Here is a 27,973-nt window from a genome sequence, read left to right on the forward strand (position 1 = left end):
TTTCTTCTGTCTGAGTTCTCACATTAGCATCTATAATTCAACAGCTACCTTGGTTGTTTGCCATCTGAAGACAAACTCACAGTTTCTACTGGTGTTTTTTCATGTGGTCACAGAGCAAACAGGACGCCTCAGACTGGGAGTTAATGAGCTACATGCTGTGACATTGTAAGTGTGACTAAAGTGAATATTCCCAGAGAATGAAGCATGACTTGCTGGACTTGGATTTGTCATTACAAAGTCAGTCTTTTAGCAACGTCTATCAATTAATCTGCTGTTTCTTTTATATAGAATCATTTGATCTCTAAAGTAGTAAAATCACTGCCTATCACAGTTCGTCTTCAAATGTCTTTCTTTTGTACAATAAACAGTTGAAAAAGAATGTCACAAAAGGTATTGTATTTTTTTGGCTGAATGGAAGTTATCGCTATATTCACGTGTTTTACAGAGGACTGACCTAGAGCTTCATCACACGGTGCAACGACAACCACAAGAAGCTCGATATCAACAAAACCAATGAGTCTGGAAGAGGAAGTGAAGAAGGTGAGACTGTAGGACTGTGTAGACATTTGTGTAAATTTTGTCCCACAAACAGTGTAGTTTGAGTTCTCATATATTTGCAGGTGAGTATTTGGCACATACTTCATTAGCATCGCACTGTATGTGAAAAGACCTAAAGGCTGTCTTTAGCTATCACACTCAGGGCCAAAAACGTGTCTTGTGACCTTGACCTTTGACCTTTGGCTGCTAATTTCTAATCAGTTTATCTTTGAGTGCAAGTGAATGTTTGTGCCAAATTTGAAGAAATTCCCTCGAGGTGTTACGGAGATATCACGCTCATGAGAATGGGACGGACGGACTTGTAAACATTATGATTTTGGCCACGACTGTCGCTGTCATGGAGGCATGAGGAAGCAGTAAACCGTCACATTATCCTCATACGAGCTGAAAGCACAAAATGTTGCTTTAAAAAACAACTAAAAAAGTTAATTTATCATCAAAACAGTTGCTGATTAATTCTCTATCGATCTACTAAGCGATCAGTCGGCTGCAAAAACAAACTTTGCGGCTGTGACTCTAACATTTTCTACTTTATTTTCACTTCCCTCAGTTTCTCTCTCATACTTTTCCAGCTGAAACCTCCATCATCTTGCCTCCCTGTTCACAATGAGGGGTTTTAAACTAAGTGTACACAGCGTCAAATTGAGTTATGGCTGCATGTCAATAAACTGTTTCACCCCCCCACACCCCTCACCGCCACCCCTCCTCCCGTCACTGCTGGAGCCAGAAGCTGACATCGTGATTGTCCTTGTCCGATTAGGCCGATCAATGCAACTGAACAGAGAGAGGAGAGAGGAAGAGGAGGAGGAGAAGGAGGAGAAGGAGGAGAAGGAGAACTGAGGGATGTGTCTGTGTGTGTTGAAGAGGGAGAGGAAGGCGGGGGGGTGGGCAGCTCCTCCCATAATTAAGTTAGTGTGCTGCGCTGGAGGTCCATGTTTACGGGGCAGGCGAGGGAGTTTCCTTCACTCAGTGGACAATCTGAGCGCGGAGAAGGCAGCAGCGAGCTCTCACTCTCTTCTCTGGTTTATACCGCTGCGACTGGCTGACCCACACACACAGGCTGATCCAGGACAAGACGGAGGGGGAAGCAGCAGCAGCAGCACCTGCCTAGCCCTCCACCACCACCACCACCACCGTCCCTCCCTCCGTCTCCCCTGCCTGCCTGGGCCAGGACTTCGTTTCAGCCGCTGTCGCCACCGCTGCCATCATGTGCGACTGTTTCCACCTGGCCTTCCCCAACTGGCACGCCGCCTCCTCAGGGACGGGTGGGCACCGCTCTTTTTTTCTCTCTACTCTGTGTTTTTTCCTCTCTCTATGACTTTGTCTGCGCTGTTTCCCCCCTCCTGAGTAATTCACTGATTCAGCAGCAGGGTTCAGTAGTGCAGTGGGAGAAAGTGTGTGTGTTTGCGGTGAAGCGAGGCAGCCAGTGAGTTTAAGGCGGCTGGTGCTGATGCTGAGTTGCGTCGCTGACCTGCAGTGAGCAGCTGGGTGTGTCTGCAGAGTGCAGGGGAGTGTTTGAAGATGTCATCATCGAGGATGTCAGGCAGTTCCGCACTTCTCCTCCTCCTCCTCTCATCCTCTCCTCCTGCTGCTGCTGCTGCTGTGTGTTTGAAGCAGAGGCTGAAAGGGAAACAGACTCGGTTACTGTGGCAGAAATCAGGATTGCAAAAATAGTAGTAGAGGATAACTTCCTGGGAGTAAAGACGAAACATCTATTCCCTAAATTAGCAATACCATCGCTGGCAATAACCCCACGAGTCTGAGCTTTCTAGCTGCAGGCTTTATGTGAAAGAGGAAGAGATGCTACCTGTAACCTTGCATCAGTTTAACCTAAAATTTCAAGTTTTGGATGCTGAAAACTCTAAAATTTACACATCACATATCACACTGGTTTGATACATCCTGTTATGAATTATTTATGATTATAAACGCAGGGTTTGAGGGAGTCAGATGGAAATTATTTACTACACATAAATAAGCCATATCTGATCACGTATGTGAGCAAAGAACAGTTCGGGAGTTTGTCGGAAATTGATTACATTCAAGCGACGTATATTAGTGATGAAGCTTTGTTCTCGTGATGTTCTGGAAAAAACAGATGCGATACTGTTCATCATGATGAAAGTTTGTCTGTAAATATGTATGATTATATTATTATTATTATATTTGTGTGTAATTTATTTGTGTGGTTTCAGAGCCCATGTAGGTAAAATGAGTTTTAAATACTTTAAGGTTTTCCTTGAGTTTTAATAGGGTAGGTGTTCCTTATATCAGCAACATGACATTCAGTCAGTATACGACTTTAAGGAGAAAGTGATAAAATGCCACCTGGAGTTTACACTGTGCCCCATTATGCTAAATTTCACTGTTATATATTATATCAAAGACATATTATTGTGTTGGCTGATGATTAGCTTTGTTTATCTGCAGTTTGGTGCATTATTCATTTAAAATTAAAACCATCTGTGTATCTATGTTGCCCCCCTTTCCATTACCTACAATCCTCCGCCTTTATCTCTGCTGCTACTTTTAATTAAATCTGCCTGAGGATGTGCAGAGGTTTGTGCCGCTCTGAGAGGCTTCAAGCGACGCTCAAGGTCAGAAAGAGAGAAGGAGAGAGAGAGAGAGAGAGAGAGAGCTTAGTGAACTGCTAGGAAGTGAGACAGATGGGGTGGCTGATCTGCTCAGCAGTGGAGCCTAAAGCAGACGATCCTGATCCATTACAAACCATCAGCCTCAGTCAGGACAAATCCTGGTCTTAAATCAATATCAAACCACTTGAATTGTTTATATGTGTGGCTGCTCTCACTCAGTGAGTCTGTGCATTTGTTCTAACCCTTGGAGTGTCAGACAGGTGGAAATGACTTTATATTTTTGAAATTGACAATTTGATGATTTGACCAGTAAAGGTTCTAGGAACTTGACACTATCACCAAAAATGTCCCCACAGAAGTTTCTCCTTTGTGTCTGCACTTATTGTTCTCATATTTGATCAACTTCAATCTGAATTTTCATTCTTGTGAGGAAGGAAACGACCTCTGAAACATCTGTTAGACAATTACACAACGATTAAACTCAGACAAGGAGAACTTTGAGTTACTTGGAATCAACTCTAAAAAATCATAAATGAATTAAATGAAAAAACAGCTTTGGCAGTAATCAGTTCATTAACTTCTTGTTAGTAGAGGACCAAAATCTACCTACTGTATCTGTCAGACCTCTCTGTCAACTGACTCAACTACATGATCACGTTTCAATCTGAGTCACTCTGCGCTCCAGGCATGTGAGGCAAAACAAACACAAGTGTTTGCAAGCACAGTTCAACCCAGGTATGGGTTCCTGACCTGATATAATATTGTGTGTCTGTGCTTTTAGTGTAATTGCGTGTTGTGGGAATAAAGGCAGATTAAGATACGAATTCCAGAGCTGTGATGAAACTCGCTGTAAGTTTGCGGCAGATTAATAGATTGAAAGCATGCGCTTTTTCAGTCTCATGTTTATATAATCCATGCAGAAAATCTAATTCTGTTTTTTTTCCTCTCTTCACTCAAATCTTATTATAATTTGGATCCAAACAAACTGTCTCCCAGTGAAAGGAGCTTGTGTCTTTCTGTTGCACAAAAAAAATTGAGGCGAACCCAAATCCAAGAGCACAAATAATGAGCTGTATTACTTTATATTAGTTTAGTGAAGAGGGGAGCTTCAGGGAGCGTTCCAGGTGCTTTTCAACAGGAAACACAAACTGGAGCAGAAGGTGGTTACGTAAGAGATGAGCTGAGGACAGACAACAAACACAATAAAGTTATTATTTTAGTCAGGGGTAAATCTAGACACTGATTTATATGTCTAGGATTTTGTTTTCGTATGATCAACACGAGCGAGTATACGAGAGGTTCGGTGTCAGGGCGTCGTGTTAGTACAGAGGAATTTAAGTGTCTGCATCAGTGTTGTTTAAAGCAGACAGTCATGGCAGGTTATAAGCCTCGATCCTTGTCACATCAGCAGAAGCACCGAGGGATGAGCCACACCCAAATCCAGAGCTGCAGTTGCACCCAAATACAAATCATGCAGGATCATGCACCACAAAAGATTTCAGCATCTGCTGTCTGAGCTCATGTATCTGCAGATTATTCCTGTCAAAGTCGAATTCAAATATTTGGCAGCAGCTTTATGAAATGTATATATCTAATCTACGATAAGTCAAACAGGTAAATAGCTCTGTAAGTGATTTTATTTTGACAATTTTAGTCAGCAGTGAGAATTGTTATCAGGGCCTATGCAGCGCCCACATGACAAATATTTGAGAAGGGAGGTTCTGTATGTGCGGGGCAGGAATACTGGACATCCGCCTGAGTGAAAGTGGTAAATATTAGAAGAAATGCATCATCCAGTTGTGTCAAGCAGGGCCTGAATCCTCCATAAAGACTTCACAATCCTGCTACTACCACTGCTGCTACTGCTGCTGCTGTATACTTGAGACATGGCACATGACAGTTTTCAGCCTTGAGGGAACTGAGCAGTCCGGTTAATTTAATGAATCTACCTAATTTTGTCCGGGTTAACTTCCTGAAGATACACTGAGGTTGGCAATAGCTTCATTTCCACAACTAAAACAGAATACTGAATGCACCAGTTGTCTCAAACCTCAAAAATATAAAATTACTGAGGATAATAATTTTAAAAACAGACACTGTGATACTATTTCAGTCAAGTAATTTACCCTTGAATGGACAGATGCAGCTGTGTCTGTGTAAAACAAGAAACTCAGTAGAAAACTTCCTATGAGTTTAACCACAGCTGTCAGACCTGAATATTAATATCTCTGCAAGACCTCCACACCTTTCCTCTCCACTGCACTGTCAGTGACTGCCTACTTCCTGTTTCTAGGCGTGCCTTATACATCTTTCTCTTTCTGCACAGGAGACTTTGATCTGTTTGAATTTCACAGCAGATTCAACACATTTACAAGTTTTTTTTTCTGCTTAAAGTTATGCATCATAGAGCGATTAGTCGATTATTCCGTTAAATGATCTACAGAAAAATATAAGTATTTTGATTTTCAGTCATTTATCAAGGAAAAATTGTTTTAAAATTCTACAATTTCTCAGGTTACAGCTTCTCACATTGCTTCTCTTTGTCATATATCACAGTAAACTCTATCACTTTTGATTTTGGACACTTTTTTCACATTTCATACAATGATTAACTTATTAACCAAAAAAATATTCAGCAGATGAACTGATAATGTTAATAATCATTAGCTGCAGCCTGGAGGATGTGAAGGTAAAACTAGAAACAGACTTTACACAACCAATGAAAACACATTTTGTGTCTGAAATCCTGAATGGCTTCCATTAAATTAACTGTATATGAAAACAGCTGTGCGAGTGGCTTTGTGCAACCGTGCATAGAAACTGTTAGAATGCTAACATATGCTAATTAGCACTAAACACAAAGCACAGCTGAGGCTAATGGAGATATCATCAGTTTTTAGGGTTTTAGTCAAAAAATTTAAAGTGTTTGTGATATCAGTTCATGAGAGATTAATTTAAATGTGAGGTTATTTGAAAGGAATATGTGTTGCAAAGAGTTAAGTCACTAGTAGGACCTTTAGAAAACACTTAACTTAATTCAGTTTGGGAGTGACACAAGTTCAGGCAAGGTATTATTGCAACCTAAAAGTGTCCCGCCTCCTTTGTCCATCGGAGCCTGAGCAAATCACATTTTAGCCACTTTGGTAGTCACACTCACACCAGGAATGTTTAAGGGCAGTTTGGACAACCTGCTATTAACACCTCGGTTTATTTCCAAGAGTTTAACAAACAAAAGCAGCAGGTAGGTGAGTTCTGAAATTACAGTACAGAAATTTTTTTTTTTTTTGGTCAAACCTGGTTGAAAGAGAAGGATGGTGATGACTGTGTGATAAAGATTCATGAAACACTTGAGTTAAAAGTGTGGGCGGCTGTAAAGACTTCTGATTATCATGTTTCACAACATGTCTAGACTGTGGTGTGTTCACTTACTGAGAGTTCACAGTGTAAATCTTCTGCTCTGTCAGATAAATGTTCTCTGATATTATTTCTAATCACAGCGTCAGTGAGTCTATGGTGACGGTGCTGAATGTGTTTTAGGTATTATTTTCTTTTTAGAGCTACAGCGTCATTTGATCTTGAACGATCAACCTTGAGGCAGTGACACACCCTGATACAGTAGGAGGTTCTATACCATCAATCTTTTGCCTTAACTGTCTTCTAATGCACTTACACAGGCTGTAAGAGCTCTTCACATGACACACATTACTGTAAGGCAGTGGGTGGGGTGTCAGTGGTGGTTAACTGAGAAACTTTATGGAGCTTCAGTGAACAGGCAAGTTATAGTCTGTATTACAGCAGGACTGTTACAGAATTTCAACACAGGGATTTGAAGGAACAACCCAAATTATCAAAGGTATTTTAGATTTATGTGTAGTATGTTTTATGTTGTTTTTCTGGTCACTGATTAACTTAAAGGTTTTGTAACACATTATACACATTGGGTGTCATTTTTATTTTTATTGATCTGAGTTGATGAGCATTAGGCCTGAATATGAACGTCGCAAAAGACGATCAAACCTTGTAGTGTGACATAATCAAAGAACATGTGGCGTCACAACGTTTCGATGAAAAGTCTTGCATGTCAGAATTTTTTGTATTTTCCTGCCTAGTGTGACGTGTTCATTCACGCTGACCAATAAGATGGCAGAGCACTCTCTGGTTTAAACATGGCATTAGTGTTATATCGCCTCCTGTTGGTCTGACATGCTCTTAACAGTGTGTTTACAATTTCTTAACCCTTCTCCCTGACGACATGCAAGCACGCGAACGATAATCGGTCAGGGTTTATCGCTAATTGGCTAATCTGACACAGTGACCATTGTGAAAGATGAAAAAAAAAAAAAGTGTTATCTGATCCTGGCATTACACAGATCGCAATCTAAGTCCTACATCTTTATCAGTTATCTCCCACCAGAAAAAGATTTATCAATCTGAATCAGAGTTCAGTGCAACCGCCTTTTATTAAGTACTAATTTATACTAACAACATAACATCTGTTGATCAGTGGCCTCTTGATGACATGAATTTATTTGCCAATTAGGCTCAAAAACCACAGAAAATGTGGAGATGTTTATAATTCAAGACACTATTTCCCCATAACTGTCAAACCTTATTTTACGCTAATCTGTCAAGTTTAGGATTTAACCCAAATGTTTGACAACGAACAAATGAACTACATCCCAAACTGGGAACGCTGACGCTGACCTCACATTACACTGGCTGAATAAAAGGGGGTGATTTAAAATGGGATCAAATCAAATAGGGGTTAGGTATAAGAGCAGGTGATTATACTAATCTGCCTAACCAGATTGATTCAGAGTCAGACTTTCCCTTTTTGGGGGCTGAGCTGAGCAGGCTGCAGAGTCTAATCTGTGGGTCGATACAGTGGAGCACTCAGCAGACGGAGGAGGCAGCGGGTCCCTGGGGGGAATTATTGCCAGGAAGAACTCTAAATAGTCTCATCATCATCGGCTCCAGTGTCTCTCCGAGCCTCAAAACAACCGCCAAGAGTCTCGAGCAGGGTGGAAGTCTCAGCTTACTGCTCAGAGAATAGAAACGGGGCTTAACTGCCGCTTATCTGCTTTACTTTCATTCATTCGTGCAACAAAATGGTCTGAGATAACCCCACATCATTTCCATAGTAATATAATTTGCTAAAATATAATAATTACATACTTAATCTTGTTGAATGGATTTTATATGACGTGTTTGTAAATATATAGGTGTGATTATTTGCCTTTTTAAAAACCTACATTATTTATTTGTAGTTACAGTAAACGGATTTTCTTCAGCTGTTCTGTGACTGCTGCTGCTAAAATTACCTAATGCAATTTTCCCTTTAGTATCACCATGTAACATATTTCTGAGATTAAGTTATTTACTTGTGCTTGCAGAATGTGGAGGAATGAAGCTCTACTATTTATTTGACTATCATTACAGTAAAGCAGATGTCAAATCAGATGTTATTTTGGTATTTAGGGTGTTTTGTCTGTTTTCTGTTTTTGTGAACAGGAGCTGGTCGGAGGCTGAGAGGACCAGAGCCTGGCACAGAGGACGATTCAGTGAGTGAAAGTGAAATTAATGTTTTATTTTGTATGTTTCAGTTTAAATTCTTCACTGTGAGTAACTGCTGGCATTTATTACTTCAATCGAAATCATTAATTTTACCTGTCTGGATGTGTTGACATTGTTATCAGCTTAAAGTTCACAAGTGTTTGACTTAGATTTTATAGCTTTAACTGTTTTATGATTTTATAATGTGTGCTCTTTTTATATTCTGTTTGTACAGTGCGCTTGTCTTTTATTTTAACCTTTCCCATAATCTTTATTATTTAATATCATATCAAACTTCCATTTGTTGGAAACTAGCTTCTGTTACATTTTTACATTTTCTAGTTTATATATAGACTTATTCATATTTGCTACTATATTTGCTATTGCACTGTAACAGAGGTCTAGAGTTAGCATGTTAATGAGTGTTTAATGTCGTAGTGTTGTTGAAACATGCTAACATTTAACAAACTGAAATAAAAGTTCAGGGGATCAACAGAGTTATTAGTACTCTTCCTGTGGGGACTAACAAACCTTATGACAATACATATAATACTTTTTACAATATTTCACTCTGGTTTACTCTGGTGTTGGACCGACAGAACGACTAGCATCCCCATCCCTGGAAACAGACCACTAATATGACATTTATTAAATGCCAAACAGTTGAAGAGCCAGAATTTGGCTTAGCAAGGTGTTATCACACTATTTATGATCCAGTTTTCTCCAAAACTTTTGTTGTCCATGCTTGAGTTTTAATATTAATACTGCTTTTCAGGTGGCTGAAGAACACAAGATGATGAAACTGACAGAAAAAATGTTGTGATATCTCTGTGAAATGATAATAACGACTGTTTTGGGAACAGTCCATGGGACTGTTTTTGTGCTGACTGACCTTGTGTCCTCGCAGATATGTGACGAGCCAACTCAGTTCACAGAGGGAGAGAGACCACGCCCTCAAGGATCGTCCCCGGTCGAGGAGTATCCTGAAACTGAAAAATACAGTGACAGTGACAAAGAGGTAGAGAGCATCAACATACCACAAATGCAACACAAACCAGGTTACGAGGAGAAAGCAGGCTAAGACAACAAAGACCCTGTTGACATGCACTTGTGTGACATCGATTAAAATATAAGAACCGAGGAATCAGGTTTATTTAGCAGAAATCAGTAGGTGTTTTTTAATTTCTCACATCAGCTGGAGTTTCTTTTTAACATGACATTTATGAAATCTTTGTACTACAAAAAGCAGACTATAACCTGGTTATTTAGATACTTGTAAACATACTGACTCGCTCAATGGCCTATTTGCGATTCAACAGTCTGCTTTGTTCAGGCTGTAGAATAAATGAAATTAGAGAAAAAAGCTTGTGACCAAGAGAGGCAAGCTTGTGTATTTGGTTCATTTATGCTCACACGGAGCTACACATGTCCTAAAATCAAAATATCAGGAGTATCTTTAATGACTGGTGTTGACAGAGATATGTAATTGTGTTGCAGTGGCTGCTACTCCGTAAAATATAAATTTTATGCCTTTTATTTTGTTGACTCTTGTACATGTCATGTTGCTGTTCAAAGCCTGCTTAGTGGAGAGTTTTTGATAAATTGTTCCACTGGTTTAGTAATTTGTTCCCTCAAACGACTTAACTGATTCCCTCAAATTAAGAGTGATTAAATTATTGCCCTACGTCCATTTGTTCTCTTTCCCCTCAGCATTATGGACAGCTTGGATGTAATCCAAATTTATTTTGATGGGCTGAGATATTTGTATATACTTTGGGTCTTTGGCTCTTAAACTCAATTTTACCCCTGACAAATGTGTGCTGCTGGCCTTGAAGACAGAGAACAGAAGGGGGAAATTAAGTACATTAAAAGCATGACATGGGCCAAGAAAAAACTAAAAAAGACCAGCCAGTGCACAAATGTTTTTTTATGAACGTACAATTTATCAACAATTTGTCCATGTATATGTTTCTGTCGCTGAGTCCAGTCAACCATGCGTAGTGTAAGATGGATGTTTTGTTTAGTCTTGCTTATTGCAATAAGGACGCTGACTTGGGTACTCCCATGTATGTACAGTATACCCTGTCCGTAAAAATACTTCCAAAGCCTGTTGCAAGTGAGGGCATATCTCTGTCGTCCTTTCTGTTTAAATAGGCCTAAAGTTAATATAATGTGCAGTCAAGATTTTAAAGATTATTTTCTGTTTTTCTTTCAGTGTGAAGCAGAGCATGACCCACACCACAAAAGTGGGAGTGGAAAGAAAACTAAAAAGTCTGGGCTTGGGTCCATGTTTGAAAAGCGCTCGACTCCAAAGATGAGTAAACTGAAGGTGAGACGTTCCCACACCTTCTCTCTTTTGCTGTGTGTCTGTGAATCCCTCTGGGCTGTGCCGCAACAGAGAATAACTCAGCTAAAGGTAAAACAATAATCCTTTTTCTATTCTGATGTGTTGGCAGGAGGTTCACAGCCCTGAGTCTGGGGTGATAGTTAAAACAGCCAAAGATGGATGTGCAGAGGGTCTCATTTATGGTGGAGGAGGGAAAGAGGGGATCTTCATTAAGGAGGTGGTACCAGAATCACCTGCCTCAAAAAATCTGAAACTGAAAGAAGGTAAGCTAACAGTGAAAAAGGAAGTTGCAATGACCTAATGACTAATCATGCTGTATTTGTTATTTTCATTTTTACTTCATTACTCACAGTTAAATACACTGAACACCTTCTCATCAAGTGCTTCTTAAAATTTTTCTCCTTTTACACAGGTGATCAGGTTTTGAGTGCCACTGTGTATTTTGACAACGTGTCATACGAGGATGCCATTCAGATTCTGGAGCACGCTCAGGCTTACAAAGTGAAGCTCTGCTTGAAACGCAAACCAGACATGACAGAGAGCGAACCAGCCATCGAATCTGATGTTATCCCTGTAACTATTTTCAAATTGTCTGCTCAGACACTTTGTGATAGGTACTCTTTGGGCTAAAACTGACATTTTACATTTCTGTTGCTCAACAGGAAGAAGACCTTTACGCTCCAGACATGAGGGAGCAAGGAAAAACCAAAAGGCGTGGGGATGCCCGCATTTCATGGCCTAAGTTTCCTTCCTTTGGAAAGGGAAAGAAGTCCCGCTTTACCAGGTCTCACAGCTCCTCAGAGGCTGATGAGCAGAGAAAACTGGAGCTTAGTCCCACCACAAGTGACACAGAGTCACCTATAAAATCTCAGGATGCTCTCAAAGGCAAGAAGAGGCACAAAATGAAGCTTTCTGTTCTGACAAAGAGAGGCCGTATAAGTTCATCTGAAGACCAGGACACGGACGCACCTACAACTGGGCAGATGAGTACTGACATTTACCAGACAGCATCAGACATGCTTTCACCTGAGTGCCTTGAAAGCCTCTCAGGAGAAGCACCTGAAGTCTATGTGACGGAGGATCTGAAAGCAGCGGAAGACTTGAGACATGAGCAAAATGATCAAAAACTGACTGAACCTCAAACTATACACAAGGTGGAACTCATCAGTATAGACAGCACTTTGAAAACAGCAGATGTAACAGTGGCTCTGGCAGATAAAGAAAGCCCCTCTGGTATCAAGTCCCCCGATGAGAAGAAAAAGAAGAAAGAAAGGTCTGAATTAAAAATGAAAATTCTGGGGAAGGATAAATCACTCAAGAAAGATGCAAAAGCAAAAGCCTCGCCAAAAAGACTAAAAACACTGGGGGCAAGTATTGAAATAGCAGATCAACCTGAAAATGAAAAATCAGATGTCATCCCAGGTTTTGAGTCACACACAGAACAACAGGGAGGTCAACTACCAACACAGAAGAAAATTAGCGTACCAGAAGTGGAGCTTGATATTTCTGATGCCACATTTATATGCAAATCTCCACAGAAAGGTGAAGAAAAAACCAAGAAAGGCAAGGACAAAACATTCAAACTGCCTAAAGTAGGCTTGAGTGACATTGCAACTGAGGAAACTATACAAAAAATCAATGTAAATGTTGAAGAAAAAACTAAAATTGAGCAGCTGAAAAGTGTGGGTACAGAAGTGAAAGAAGATCCTTATGACAGACTGTCAAAAAGCAGTCTTTCCAGAACACAACTTCCCAAACGTGAAGACATTGAGATTCCAGGCATGGAGGACATGTCTAAAAGGGCCACAGCCAAAGGAATTAAAGAGCCTAAAGTGGCTATAACAGGACACCATGAAGACATTCAAGCTGAAACAGTTCAAATGTCAATTGATGTTGACAGTGTGAAAGAGGCAGTTTCGAAATTGCCTGGATTTAAGCTGCCTAAGGTTGACACATCTGGAGTGCCTATTCCTGAGGAAATTACTGTGATTGATGCAAATGCACAAAGAATATCAGTGAAAACACCCACTAAAGTTGTAGATGGCAAAACAAAACATGAGACACACTTCACTAAGTTTGACATAAGCTCTCCAGAAATCTCCAAGACCACAGTCAAACTACCAAAGATCACAGCTGCTGATTTAACCTCAGAGGACCTTATAACTGAGACCAAGATAGATTTTAAAAAGTCTGAAAAAGAACACAAAACTAAGCCAAAACAAAGTGACACTGAGATGAAAACTGAGGTCTATAAACGAGAAGATATCATAATACCTGGCAAAGAAAGTGCACAAGAAGTAGCCATTCTTCAGGCACTAGAAACTGAGAAAACACAAGGCACAGAGGGCATCACATTTGCTGCTACATTCAGCCAAAAAGAATCAGATAAGAAATCAAAGAAGACGATGGCAATGCCTAGCTTTGGGATTGCAAAACCAGACATAAGAATGCCTGACATTGGAATTGACTTGCCAAAACAAAATATCTCTGAGCAGAAAGGTGGTACAATTAAAGGAGAAAGAACTGTATTGCTCCAAGAAGTAAAAACAACAACTGAAACAAGGAAAGGTATATCTGATGTCAAAATACCTGAAATCGATAGCATTGAATACATTGATTCAGTAGGTGGTTCACCAGCTAAAAAAGATGGTGGCATTAGGCTTACAGGTGTCAGTGTTAATCTTGATGTTTCAAAGCCACAGGCTGACATCTCCTTTCCCGGGATCAGAGGTGAAGTAAAAGATGTTGGAGCTGAGGAGCATACAATCACACTGGCCAAATCTGGAGGAGTTAGTCCAGACATCAGCGTAAATGTGCCTCATACAGATAAGGATATAAACATTGATGGGGCAGAGATAAAAATGCTTGAAAAACAGGGAAAGGGTAGCAAGTTCAAAATGCCAAATCTTGACATCTCCATGCCAAAGGTGAAAGGCCCTAAAATTGATTTAAGCCTTTCAAAGAAAGATGTAGATGTGACACCACCAGAGGTGAAAGCTGATGTTAAACTCCCTGAAGCCCCTGAGACTGACATTACTCTTGGAAAAGTAGATGTTTCTGTTCCAGTGCAAAAGATAGAGGTTGAAAAACCTGAACTGGAAATCAAACCTCTGCAGATTGAAGGTGAACTTGATGGACAAGGAAGCAAGTTAAAAATGCCAAAGTTTGGTGTCAAAATGCCAAAAATAAAAGGCCCTGAATTTGATTTGAGCTTGTCCAGGAAGGACGTAGATGTCACACTACCTGAGGCTAAAGCTGAAGTCAAACTCCCACAGGCTCCTGATGTGGATGTTGCCCTTGGAAAGGAAGATGTTTCTGTTCCAGAGCAAAAGATAGCAGTTGAAAAACCAGAACTGGGAATAAAACCTCTCGAGACTGAAGGTGAGCTTGATGGACAAGGAAGCAAGTTCAAAAGGCCAAAGTTTGGTATCAAAATGCCAGGAATAAAAGGGCCTGAATTTGATTTAAGTTTGTCTAAGAAAGATGTAGCTGTCACACTCCCAGAAGCTAAAGCTGGGGTAAAACTCCCAGATGCCCCTGACTTGGATGGTACTCTTGGGGACGTAGATGTTTCTATTCCAGAGCAAAAGATAGAGGTCGAAAAACCAGAACTGGAAATGAAACCTCTGCATACTGACGTTGAACTTGATGGACAAGGAAGCAAATTCAAGATTCCAAAGTTGGGAATTAAAATGCCAAAGTTAAAGGGCCTGAATTTGATGTAAGCTGGTCCAAGAAGGATATAGATGTCACACTACCAGAGGCTAAAGCTGTGGTCAAACTCCCAGATGCCCCTGAGGCTGATGTTACTCTTGTAAGAATAGATGCTTCTGTTCCAGAGCAAAAGGTGGAAGTTGAAAAATCAGATTTGGATATCAAAACTCTGCAGACTGAAATTGAAGTTGATGGACAAGGAAGCAAGTTCAAGATGCCAAAGTTTGGAATTAAAATGCCAAAACTAAAAGGGCCTGAATTTGATTTAAGCTTATCAAAGAAAGATGCAGATATTACACTACCAGAAGCTAAAGTTGAGGTAAAACTCCCAGAAGCCCCTGAGGTTGATGTTACTGTTGGAAGCGTAAATGTTTCTATTCCAGAGAAAAAGGTGGAAATTGAAAAACCAGATTTGATTATAAAAACTCAGCAGACTGAAGTTGAACTTGAAGGACAAGGAAGCAAGTTTAAAATGCCTAAGTTGGGAATCACAATGCCAAAAGTAAAAGGGCCTGAAAGTGACTTCAACTTATCAAAGAAAGATGTAGATGTGACACTACCAGAAGCCAAAGTGGACATCAAACTTCCTGATGTTGGACTTAAACATCCCTCTGCTGAAATGGAAATTAAGCCTCCTGGGATTAAAGGTGCTGAAAAGGATGCAGAAGGATCACCATCAAAATTTAAAATGCCAACTTTCAAACTACCCAAATTTGGAGCTACTCCAACTGTCAGTGCTGAAGTATCTAGCAAAACCAAAGATATTCAAATTCCTGAAACACAGCTGAAGTCACCTGAGGGCATTGCAGTTGACATTGTAGCACCCAGCATTGATATTGAGGGCCCATCCCTTGATATGGAAACGACAGCAGCTGAACTTGATGGAAAAGGAAGCAAGTTCAAAATGCCAAAATTTGGAATATCACTGCCAAAAGTAAGAGGCCCTGAGATCGATTTGAGCTTACAAAAGAAAGACACAGATGTCACACTACCAGAAGCTAAAGCTGGGGTCAAACTCCCAGATGCCCCTGAGGTTGATCTTGGGAAGGTAGATGTTTCTATTCCAGAGGGAAAGATGGAGGTCAAAAAACCTGAGTTGGAAATCAAACCTTTGCAGGCTGAGGCTGAACTTGATGGACAAGGAAGCAAATTTGAAATGCCAAAGTTTGCTATCAAAATGCCAAAAATAAAAGGTCCTGAATTTGATTTAGGCTTGTCCAGGAAAGACACAGATGTCACATTACCAGAGGCTAAAGCTGAGGTCAAACTCCCAGATGTCCCTGAGGTTGGCGTTGCTCTAGGAAAAGTAGATGTTTCTGTCCCAGAGCAAAAGATAGAAGTCAAAAAACCTGAGTTGGAAATCAAACCTCTGCAAACTGAAGTTGAAGTTGATGGACAAGGAAGCAAATTCAAGATGCCAAAGTTTGGAATTAAAATGCCAAAGTTAAAGGGACCTGAATTTGATTTAAGCTTATCAAAGAAAGACATAGATGTCACACTACCAGAGGCTAAAGCTGAGGTCAAACTCCCAGATGTCCCTGAGGTTGGCGTTGCTCTAGGGAAAGTAGATATTCCTATTCCAGAGCAAAAGATAGAGGTCAAAAAACCTGAGGTGGAATTCAAACCTCTGCAAACTGAAGTTGAAGTTGATGGACAAGGAAGCAAATTCAAGATGCCAAAGTTTGGAATTAAAATGCCAAAGTTAAAGGGACCTGAATTTGATTTAAGCTTATCAAAGAAAGACATAGATGTCACACTACCAGAAGCCAAAGGTGAAGTCAAACTCCCAGAGGCCCCTGAGGTTGATGTTACTCTTGGAAGCGTCAGTGTTTCTATTCCAGAGAAAAAGATGGGACTAGAAAAACCTGAGGTGGAATTCAAACCTCCGCAGACCGAAAGTGACCTTGATGGACAAGGAAGGAAGTTCGAAATGCCAAAATTTGGAATTTCAATGCCAAAAGTAAAAGGGCCTGAAATTGACTTCAGCTTATCAAAGAAAGATGTAGATGTCACACTACCAGAAGCTAAAGGTGAAGTCAAACTCCCTGATATTGAAGTAAAACCTCCCTCTGCTAAAGTGGAAATTAAAGCTCCTGAGATTAAAGGTACTGAAAAGGAGGCAGAAGGATCATCATCAAAATTTAAAATGCCAACTTTCAAACTACCCAAATTTGGAGCTGCTACTCCAAATGTCAGTGTTGAAGTATCTAGCAAAGCCAAAGATATTCAAATCCCTGAAACACAACTGAAGTCACCTGAAATTGTTGACACTGCAGACATTACAGCACCCAACATTGATATTGAGGACCCATCCCTTGATGTGAAAATGACAGCAGCTGAACTTGATGGAAAAGGAGGCAAGTTCAAAATGCCAAAATTTGGAATATCAATGCCAAAAGTAAAAGGTCCTGAAATTGATTTGAGCTTATCAAAGAAAGATGTAGATGTCACATTGCCTGAAGCTGAAGCAGATGTCAAACTCCCTGATGTTGAATATACAGAACCTGGTATTAAGGTAGAAGTCAAAGCTCCAGAGATTGCAGTTCACCAACAGGATGTTGAAGGATCACCATCAAAATTTAAGATGCCAGCATTTAAACTACCAAAATTTGGAATTGGTACTCCAAAAGTCTCTGTAGAAGTACCTGATATGGACAAAGATGTCAGTCTTGGAAAAGCAGATGTTTCTATTCCAGAGGAAAAATTGGAAGTTAAAAAGCCTGAATTAGACACAAAACCTCTGCAAAGTGAAGTTGAACTTGATGGGCAAGGCAGCAAGTTTAAAATGCCAAAGTTGGGAATGTCAATGCCACATGTAAAAGGACCTGAAATTCATTTTGGCCTATCAAAGAAAGAGGGAGACATTGATGTCACACTACCAGAAGCCAAAGCTGAAGTAGAAGTCCCAAAAGTTGAACTAAAAGAACCCGCTGCTGAAGTGGAAGTTATAGCTCCTGACATAAAAGTTGCAGCAAAAGGTACAGAAGGTTCCCCATCAAAATTTAAGATGCCGACATTCAAACTACCAAAATTTGGAGTTCGTACTCCAAGCGTCTCTGTAGAGGTACCCAATAAGGACAAAGATGTCAAAATCGATGGAGCTGACATTGAAATCCCTGAGGAGGAATCTGCTATTAGCATTGCAGCACCCAGCATTGACATTGAGGGTCCTTCAATAGATTTGAAAACCACAGGAACTGAACAGGATGGAAAAGGGGGCAAGTTTAAAATGCCATATCTTGGATTCTCTATGCCAAAGGCGAAAGGACCTAAGGTTGATTTAAGCTTATCAAAGAAAGATGTAGATATCACACTACCAGAGGCTACAGCTGAGGTCCAACTTCCAGAGGTCGATCTTGGTGAAGTAGATGTGTCCATTCCAGAGGCTAAGATGGAAGTTCCAAAGGCTAAAGCTGAAGTCAAACTTCCGGAAGCCCCTAAAATAGCTGTGGAGATGAAACCACCAGAGTGTGAGGCAGAAATTGATGGACACGACGGGAAGTTTAAAATACCAAAGTTTGGAATCAAAATGCCAAAAGTAAAAGGGCCTGAATTTGATTTAAGCTTATCAAAGAAGGATGTAGATGTCACACTTCCAGAGGTTAAAGCTGAAGTCAAACTCCCAGATGCTCCTAAGGTTGATGTTAATCTTGGAAAAGTAGATGTTTCGATTCCAGAAGCAAAGATGGAAGTTGGAAAGCCTGAGCTAGAAATTAAACCTCTACAGACTGAAGTTGAACTTGAAGGTCAAGGAAGCAAGTTCAAAATGCCAAAGTTTGGAATGTCAATGCCAAAGGTAAAAGGACCTGAATTTCATCTAGGCACATCAAAGAAAGATGTGGATGTCACACTACCAGAAGCCCAAGCAGACATAAACCTCCCTGATGTTGAACTAAAAGAACCTTCTGCTAAAGCAGAAATCAAAGCTCCTAAGATTGAAGTTGCAGCTAAAGATGCTGAGGGATCACCTTCAAAATTTAAAATGCCAAGTCTGAATTTCTCTAAGCCTAAAGTCAAAGGGCCTGATATAGATTTAAGCTTATCAAAGAAAGAGACAGATATCACATTACCAGACACTAAAGCTGAGGTCAAACTCCCAGAAGTCAGTCTTGGAAAAGCAGAGGTGATGATACCAGAGGCAAAAGTGGAAGTTAAAAAACCTGAAGTGCAAATCAAACCTTTGCAGACTGACATTGAACTTGATGGACAAGGAAGCAAGTTCAAAATGCCAAAATTTGGAATTTCAATGCCAAAAGTAAAAGGGCCTGAAATTGATTTAAGCTTATCAAAGAAAGACGTAGATGTGACACTTCCAGAGACCAAAGCTGACCTGAAACTCCCTGATGTTGAACTTAAAGACCCTTCTGCTAAAGTGGAAGTTAAAGCTCCTGAAATTGAAGCTCAGTTAGGTAAAGTGGACGGATCACCATCAAAATTTAAACTGCCAACATTCAAATTACCTAAATTCGGAGCTGCCACACCAAAGGTCATTGCAGAGGTGCCTGATGTGGACAAAGACATAAAACTTGATGGAGCCGGGTTGAAGATACCTCAAGACAACATTACAGTTGATACTGCAACACAAAACATTGATGTTGAGGGTCCATCACTTGATGTGAAAATGACAGGACCTGAAGGTGAGGGAAAAGGAGGCAAGTTTAAAATGCCAAAGTTTGGAATATCATTGCCAAAAGTACAAGGGCCTGAAATAGATTTAAGCTTATCAAAGAAGGATGCAGATTTCAAATTACCAGAGGCTAAGGCTGAGGTTAAAGTCCCAGAGGCCCCTGAAATTGATGTTGATCTTGGAAAAGTAGATGTTTCAATTCCTGAAGCAAAGATGGAAGTTAAACCACCTGAACTTGAGGTTAAACCCATGGAGTCTGAAGGTGAAATTGATGGACAAGGAAGCAAGTTCAAAATGCCAAAGTTTGGCATTTCAATGCCAAAAGTAAAAGGACCTGAAATTGATTTCAGCCTATCAAAGAAAGATGCAGACGTTACACTACCGGAAGCCAAAGCAGAAGTCAATCTCCCTGATGTTGAAATAAAAGAACCTTCTACTAAAGTGGAAGTTAAAGCTCCCGAGGTTGAAGCTCAGTTAACCAGTGTGAAAGGATCACCATCAAAATTTAAACTGCCAACATTCAAATTCCCCAAATTTGGAGGTGCCACTCCAAATGTCAGTGCTGAAGTACCTGATGCAGACAAAGAAATCAAAATTGATGGAGCTCACGTGCATGTTTCTGTACCACATGCAGATGTTGATTTACCAGAGGTTAAAGCAGAGGTCCACCTGCCAGAGGTTGAGGTCAAAGAGCCTTCAGGGAGTGTTGAAGTAGATGCAAAACTGAAAAAGCCAAGGTTTTCACTGCCCAGGTTTTCTTTTTCAAAACCAAGTGTTAAGGCCCCAGAGGTTGATGTCAGTCTCCAGGATGCAAACATTACAATTCCAGGGGGAAATGTAGAAGTGAAGGGAGAAGTGGATATGAAACTACCAGAACATGAAATAGAAGTTGATGGCCAAGGAAGCAAATTTAAAATGCCAAAATCTGGAATCACAATGCCAAACATCACAGGGCCTGAATTTGATTTAAGTTTATCAAAAAAAGATGTAGACATCAATCTACCAAAGGCTAAAGCTGAAGTCAGACTCCCAGAAGCCCCTGAGGTTGATGTTACTCTTGGAGGCGTAGACGTTTCGATTCCAGAGCAAAAGGTGGGACTAGAAAAACCTGAGGTGGAAATTAAACCTTTGCCAACTGAAGTTGAACTTGAAGGTCAAGGAAGCAAGTTCAAAATGCCAAAGTTTGGAATGTCAATGCCAAAGGTAAAAGGACCTGAATTTCATCTAGGCACATCAAAGAAAGATGTGGATGTCACACTACCAGAAGCCCAAGCAGACATAAACCTCCCTGATGTTGAACTAAAAGAACCTTCTGCTAAAGCAGAAATCAAAGCTCCTAAGATTGAAGTTGCAGCTAAAGATGCTGAGGGATCACCTTCAAAATTTAAAATGCCAAGTTTGAGTTTCTCTAAGCCTAAAGTCAAAGGGCCTGATATAGATTTAAGCTTATCAAAGAAAGAGACAGATATCATGTTACCAGACACTAAAGCTGAGGTCAAACTCCCAGAAGTCAGTCTTGGAAAAGCAGAGGTAATGATACCAGAGGCAAAAGTGGAAGTTAAAAAACCTGAAGTGCAAACCAAACCTTTGCAGACTAATGTTGAACTTGATGGACAAGGAAGCAAATTCAAGATGCCGAAGTTTGGCATCAAAATGCCAAAAGTAAAAGGGCCTGAATTTGATTTAAGCTTATCAAAGAAAGATGTAGATGTTACACTCCCAGAAGCTAAAGCTGAGGGGAAACTCCCAGAGGCCCCTGAGATTGATGCCAGTCTTGGAAACGTAGATGTTTCTATTCCATCCCATAAGATGGAGCTCAAAAAGCCTGAATTGGAAACCAAACCTCTGCAGACTGAAGGTGCACTTGATGGACAAGGAAGCAAGTTTAAAATGCCAAAGTTGGGAATCACAATGTCAAAAGTAAAGGGGCCTGAAATTGACTTCAGCTTATCAAAGAAAGATGTAGATGTGACAATACCAGAAGCCAAAGCTGAAATCAAACTCCCTGATGTTGAAGTGAAAGAACCATCTGCTGAAGTGGAAATCAAACCTCCTGAGATCAAAGTTGTGACAAAGGATACAGATGGATCACCATCAAAATTTAAAATGCCAACATTCAAATTACCAAAATTTGGAGTTGGCACCCAGAGTGTCTCCTCAGAGGTACCTGATATGGACAAAAACATTAAAATCGATGGAGCTGACATTAACATTCCTGAAGAGGTTCTTGCAGTTAGCATTTCAGCACCCAACATTGACACTGAAGGCCCATCAATAGATATGCAAACTATCAGAACTGAACATGAAGGAAAAGGAAGCAAGTTTAAACTGCCAAATCTTGGTTTTTCTGTGCATCAAGTCAAAGGACGTGACATTGATTTAAGCGTATCAAAGAAAGATGTAGATGTGACAATACCAGAAGCCAAAGCTGATGTTCAGCTTCCTGATGTTGAACTAAAGGAACCTTCAGCTAAAGCAGAAATTAAAGGTCCTGAAATTGAAGTCCAGACAAGTAATGTTGAAGGATCACCATCAAAGTTTAAAATGCCAACATTGAAATTACCCAAATTTGGAGCTCCTTCTGCACAGGTCAGTGTGGAAGTACCTGATGTGGACAAGGACATTAAAGTGGATGGAGCAGATTTAAAATTACCAGAAGTGAAAGCTGAAGTCAAACCTCCTGATGTTGAAGGGGTAGAGGGAGACCAGAAGGTGAGAAAGACAAGCTGGACACTGCCAAGATTTTCATTTTCAAAGTCAAGTGTTAAGGGCCCTGAGGCTGAGCTCAACCTTGATACCCCAAAAGTTGATGTTACACTACCAGAGGTCAAAACAGAAATGCATCCTCCAGATATCAACATCAAAGAATCCTTAAGTATTTCAGTAGAGGGGACACCTGCTACAGACCTAGATGCCAAATTGAAAAAGCCACGGTTTTCATTACCCAGATTTTCATTTTCAAAGCAAAGTACAAAAGAGCTTGAAGCTGACGTTAGTCTCCCACAAGTTGATGTGTCTCTTCCAGAGGGAAATGTGGAAGTCAAACCACCTGAAGTGGAGCTTGAGCCACCAAAAGGTGACGTAGAATTAGATGGACATGAAAGCAAGTTTAAAATGCCAAAATTTGGCATCTCAATGCCAAAAGTAAAAGGCCCTGATATTGATTTGAGTTTAACAAAGAAAGATGTGGATGTTACACTCCCAGAAGCCAAAGCTGAAGTCCAGCCTCCAGATGTTAAAATAAAACAACCATCTGCCAAAGTGGAAATTAAGGGTCCTGAGATTGAAGCTCAATCAGGTCATGTTGAAGGATCACCATCAAAATTTAAAATGCCATCATTCACCTTACCCAAATTTGGAGCGTCTACTCCAAAGGACAGTGTGGAAGTACCTGATGTGAACAAAGACATTAAAATTGACAGTGCAAAGTTGAAAGAAGGAGCTACAGTGGATATCACAGCACCCAACATTGACACTGAAGGCCTATCTGTAGATGTGAAAGCTAAAGGAAGTGAAGTTGAGGGAACAGGAAGCAAGTTTAAAATGCCGAAGTTTGGCATCTCAATGCCAAAAGTAAAAGGGCCTGAAATTGATCTAAGCTTATCAAAGAAAGATGTGGATGTCACACTCCCAGAAGCCAAAGCTGAAGTCCAGCCTCCAGATGTTAAAATAAAATCACCAACTGCAAAAGTGGAAATTAAGGGTCCTGAAATTGAAGCTCAAACAGGTCATGTTGAAGGATCACCATCAAAATTTAAAATGCCATCATTCACCTTACCCAAATTTGGAGCGTCTACTCCTAAGGTCAGTGTGGAAGTACCTGATGTGGACAAAGACATTAAAATTGACGGTGCAAAGCTGAATATATCTAAGAAGGGAGCTACAGTGGATGTGAAAGCACCCAACATTGACACTGAAGGCCTATCTGTAGATGTGAAAACTAAAGGAAGTGAAACTGATGGATCAGGAAGCAAGTTTAAAATGCCAAAGTTTGGCATCTCAATGCCAAAAGGGCCTGAAATTGATCTAAGCTTATCAAAGAAAGATGTGGATGTCACACTCCCAGGAGCCAAAGCTGAAGTCCAGCCTCCAGATGTTAAAATAAAACCACCGACTGCAAAAGTGGAAATTAAGGGTCCTGAAATTGAAGCTCAAACAGGTCATGTTGAAGGATCACCATCAAAATTTAAAATGCCATCATTCACCTTACCCAAATTTGGAGCATCTACTCCAAAGGACAGTGTGGAAAGTACCTGATGTGAACAAAGACATTAAAATTGACGGTGCAAAGCTGAATATATCTAAGGAGGGAGCTACAGTGGATGTCAAAGCACCCAGCATTGACACTGAAGGCCTATCTGTAGATGTTAAAACTAAAGGAAGTGAAACCGATGGATCAGGAAGCAAGTTTAAAATGCCAAAGTTTGGCATCTCAATGCCAAAAGTAAAAGGGCCTGAAATCGATCTAAGCTTATCAAAGAAAGATGTGGATGTCACACTCCCAGAATCTAAAGCTGAAGTCCAGCCTCCAGATGTTAAAATAAAATCACCGACTGCAAAAGTGGATATTAAGGGTCCTGAGATTGAAGTTCAAACAGGTCATGTTGAAGGATCACCATCAAAATTTAAAATGCCATCATTCACCTTACCCAAATTTGGAGCGTCTACTCCAAAGGACAGTGTGGAAGTACCTGATGTGAACAAAGACATTAAAATTGACAGTGCAAAGTTGAAAGAAGGAGCTACAGTGGATGTCACAGCACCCAGCATTGACACTGAAGGCCTATCTGTAGATGTGAAAACTAAAGGAAGTGAAATTGATGGATCAGGAAGCAAGTTTAAAATGCCAAAGTTTGGCATCTCAATGCCAAAAGTAAAAGGGCCTGAAACTGATCTGAGTTTATCAAAGAAAGATGTGGATGTCACATTCCCAGAAGCCAAAGCTGAAGTCCAGCCTCCAGATGTTAAAATAAAATCACCAACTGCAAAAGTGGAAATTAAGGGTCCTGAGATTGAAGCTCAAACAGGTCATGTTGAAGGATCGCCATCAAAATTTAAAATGCCATCATTCACCTTACCCAAATTTGGAGCAGTCTACTCCAAAGGACAGTGTGGAAGTACCTGATGTGAACAAAGACATTAAGATTGACAGTGCAAAGTTGAAAGAAGGAGCTACAGTGGATGTCACAGCACCCAGCATTGACGCTAAAGGCCTATCTGTAGATGTGAAAGGAAGTGAACTTGAGGGATCAGAAAGCAAGTTCAAAATGCCAAAGTTTGGCATCTCAATGCCCAAAGGTAAAGGACCTGAAATTGATTTGAGTTTATCAAAAAAAGATTCAGATGTCACATTACCAGAAGCTAAAACTGAGGTCACACTGCCTAGTGTTGAAGTCAAAGAACTGGAGGGTGCCATTTCAGTACCGGATGCACCTACAGTTGAGGCTGAAGCTAAGTTGAAACGACCAAGTTGGACATTTCCAAAATTTTCATTTTCAAGAACAGGTGGTAAAGCCCCTGATGTTGATGTAAACCTTGAAACACCCAAAGCTGATGTTACATCACCAGAGGCCAAAGCAGAAGTCTGTCTACCAGATGTTGAAGTCAAAGGACCCTCAGGGGATATTTCAGTGGAAGAGCCACCTGCTACAGAACTTGATGCAAACTTGAAAAAAACTAAATTTTCATTACCGAAATTCTCCTTTTCAAAGTCAAGTGTTACTGTACCTGAAGTCAGTGCAGAGCTTCCACGTGTTGATGTTTCTCTTCCAGAAGGAGAAGTAATAGTCAAACAACCTGAAATGGAAATTAAAGCTCCTGAGCTTGAGGCTGAGCATGATGCAAAAGGAGGCAAGTTTAAATTGTTTGGCACTGCACTACCAAAAGCAAAGGGACCTGAAGTTGATTTAAATGCATCACAGAAAGATGTAAACATCACACTGCCAGAAGTTAAAGCGAAACTCCCTGAAGATGAAGTAAAAGAACCTTCAGCTAGTGTGGAGACTGAAGCAAAGGCAAAAGATGCTGGAGGATCACCACTGAAATTTAAAATGCCAACGCTGAAAATGCCGAAATTTGGAGGTGCTTCCTATGATGTCAATGCAGAAGCACATGCTGCAGACAAAGCTGAAACTGATAAAGCCAAACTTCAGGAAGTTGTTACTGTCAGCATCAAAGGCCCAAGTGTTGATATTAAAACTGATACACCCAAAGCAGCAATATCCGATTCTGAAATGCCAAAGACTGAGACTGACGGCGTGGGTCATGTATCTCCAAGTAAATTCAAACTGCCATCATTTAAAATGCCAAAGCTGAGTTTCTCTAAATCCAAACCTGAAGATGAATATACCCCTAGTGACAATGAATACAAAGAGGATCAGCTGCAAATTGAAGTTGAGCCGCAAGAAGGGAGTAAATCACCAAAAATGACTTTAACGTCATTTGGTGAGATCCTTAAGAACATTGATGTTGAATTTGATGTTCCTACAACGGAAAAGGTGGAAGACAATCTTGAAACATCAAAGGAAGTTCATGAAAAAGGTGAACCCACTGGAAAGCAGTTAGAGGCAAAGGAAAAGGAAACAATTACCAAGCAAGATAGCACCAAAAGTCCTGAGAGGACAGGATGGTTTAAATTCCCCAAGTTTGGACTGTCCTCCCCAACAGAACCTACCAAGAAATCTGAAAAGGGTGAGCACAAGGATGAAAAGAGCCCAGTAGGGGAAATGGGGGATGAGGAAATAAGCCCCACCTGTTCTGTCTTGTCATCAGATGCCTTTGCTGATATTAGCTCTACAATGACAAGTGAGAACATTGGCCTGTCCTTATCCTCTCCAACTAAGGTTACTGTCAAATACTCTGATCCTAATGCTGCTACAGGGTTTGGAGAGATACACAGTAACATCATTACCTCCACCACAAGGACTGGACTGATTTCAGTTGAGCCCAACTTGCCTGAGAAAATCACTATTCTGTCATCTGGAGTTTCATCTTCATCGGAAGACACGTTGAGACTGGAATCTGGAAAAATACATGTCATAACATCAAATATACAAGCAACCCCAGACGCACAGCATGCCACGCTACTAACTGCTGTCCAGGTCCAATCAGCCGGAGGCCTCCCCCTGAAATCAGAGGCTAACAAGGCTGCGTCATGGACTGTTGATGATTCACAGAGCGGCAAGAGAACGGTCTTTGAGAGGCACTTAGTTCGGGAAACATCAAGCGAAAGAAGTGAAAGCAAAGAAACAATTGTCGTAACTAAACAAATTACACACATATTTGACTCTTCTGAGCCCATCTCAGGTGAGACGGCCTCGTCCATACAACGACTGAGAGACTCTGTGCACTCTGAGAAAATGAGGTTCTTTGATGGAGCTGAGAAGTGAAATAACTTTGTGTAAATTATGTCTAAAGATACAGTCAATCCCCTGGCTGGTGGGTTGTGAATTTCACTGGTCACAGTCATGTGAGAGGAAAGTGAGAGTGGGAAAACATGTTGACAACTGGAAAAGGTAGTTTGAGTTTTGGCTTACCAATCATAGGAAAGAATTTGTCAGTCTTCAGGTGTTATCGTTGATCTCTGGTTGCATGTCGTTGACCTACAAAGAGATGGATTAATGTACTTCACACTGACAGTGTGATCAAGTTGTTAATAAGCTGTGCAACTGAGTGCCCTTACTGCAAATTAGGATAGGACTTCATATTTATATCTTTGCTTATGGTACAGAACTAAATTAAGCCATGTCTTTTGCTTATCAATCTCTCTCTTTGTGGTTTCCTAGTTTTTAATGTACAACTTTGTACAATTTTGATCCGAGTTACCTGTGCTCTTATTAATCAGATGATAACCACCAGTGCATTTGATTAAAAAAAAAAATGGTTGATGCAAAAATCTGAACAAGACTGCTGGCAAAACTCAATCTATGTTACTGACATTCCAAAAATATTTTTACAATAATTTCACTGTAAAGTTGACAGTAGAGAACACACTCAAATACAACAGTGCAGTATAGTGTATGTCAGAAAAATGAATATGTACATGTATCACCAAGATATTGTTGTTGCTGTAGCTAAAATGTAAAGAAACAATAGCAATGCAAAACTGAAATGAAACGCTTATGATCGAACACAGCAAGTGTACTGCTGCAACTATATTTTTAGTAATACTTTGCTACTTAGAGCCTAATTTGCTATGATAAAATTAATATATCATGTTGGGTTTTTTTTTCAATATCTCTGTACAAAGTGGGAATATTGAACTGGCTGTGTAAATAGCTTTTAATGACCTCTGGAGTTTTTATTTGATTACTGCTCCTGTTTGTATTCTAATAGGCTTTAACTCAACGTGTTTGCACAGTTATACACAATAAATAAATATTATAATATGCAAAAATGAAATGTGTCTTAATTTAATGACAGATCTGTATTTAAGTCAGTGGTCTTGGTCAGTGGTTTTAACCATAGTGGTTACTTTTTTCCTGTTTAGTCATTTGATTTAAGAAAATAGGTCAAATTCTAGTTCACCAGCTTTAAATAACACATACTTTTTTACTGGCTTTATTAAATAATCATCTCATC

At 40.2% G+C, this 27,973-nt stretch overlaps 3 protein-coding genes across 4 annotated transcripts in view; 2 read left to right on the forward strand and 1 right to left on the reverse strand.

Annotated features, from left to right (window-relative positions):
- The window catches only part of LOC108902197 (phospholipase B1, membrane-associated), a 58,913-nt gene extending 49,219 nt beyond the window's left edge, over nucleotides 1-9,694 (reverse strand). For both annotated transcript variants that reach the window (XM_018703954.2, XM_051078203.1), the window contains exons 1-2: nucleotides 9,598-9,694; nucleotides 2,030-2,178 (exon numbers count right to left, since the gene is read on the reverse strand). The gene's annotated coding sequence lies outside the window, so the exon portion shown is untranslated. The remainder of the gene's footprint in view (nucleotides 1-2,029; nucleotides 2,179-9,597) is intronic.
- On the forward strand, nucleotides 133-24,521 carry LOC108902189 (neuroblast differentiation-associated protein AHNAK). Its single transcript, XM_051078208.1, is given in 9 exon segments — nucleotides 133-1,823; nucleotides 8,664-8,713; nucleotides 9,613-9,723; nucleotides 10,921-11,034; nucleotides 11,162-11,315; nucleotides 11,465-11,625; nucleotides 11,715-14,776; nucleotides 14,779-23,641; nucleotides 23,643-24,521. Coding segments are annotated over 9 exon segments (13,449 nt in total). The 5' UTR covers nucleotides 133-1,765; the 3' UTR covers nucleotides 24,519-24,521.
- LOC127143619 (neuroblast differentiation-associated protein AHNAK-like) lies at nucleotides 24,521-27,793 on the forward strand. Its single transcript, XM_051078202.1, has one exon. The coding sequence runs from the start codon at nucleotides 24,661-24,663 to the stop codon at nucleotides 26,779-26,781; it is 2,121 nt and encodes a 706-aa protein (XP_050934159.1). The 5' UTR covers nucleotides 24,521-24,660; the 3' UTR covers nucleotides 26,782-27,793.
- Nucleotides 27,794-27,973: the final 180 nt, after the last annotated feature.

Source organism: Lates calcarifer, linkage group LG19 (genome assembly GCF_001640805.2).
Source record: "Lates calcarifer isolate ASB-BC8 linkage group LG19, TLL_Latcal_v3, whole genome shotgun sequence".
Classification (NCBI taxonomy): Eukaryota; Metazoa; Chordata; class Actinopteri; family Centropomidae; genus Lates; species Lates calcarifer.

Coding starts and splice junctions, on each gene's coding strand:
- LOC127143619 (XM_051078202.1), top strand. CDS start 24,661: ATGCCAAAGTTTGGCATCTCAATGCCCAAAGGTAAAGGACCTGAAATT.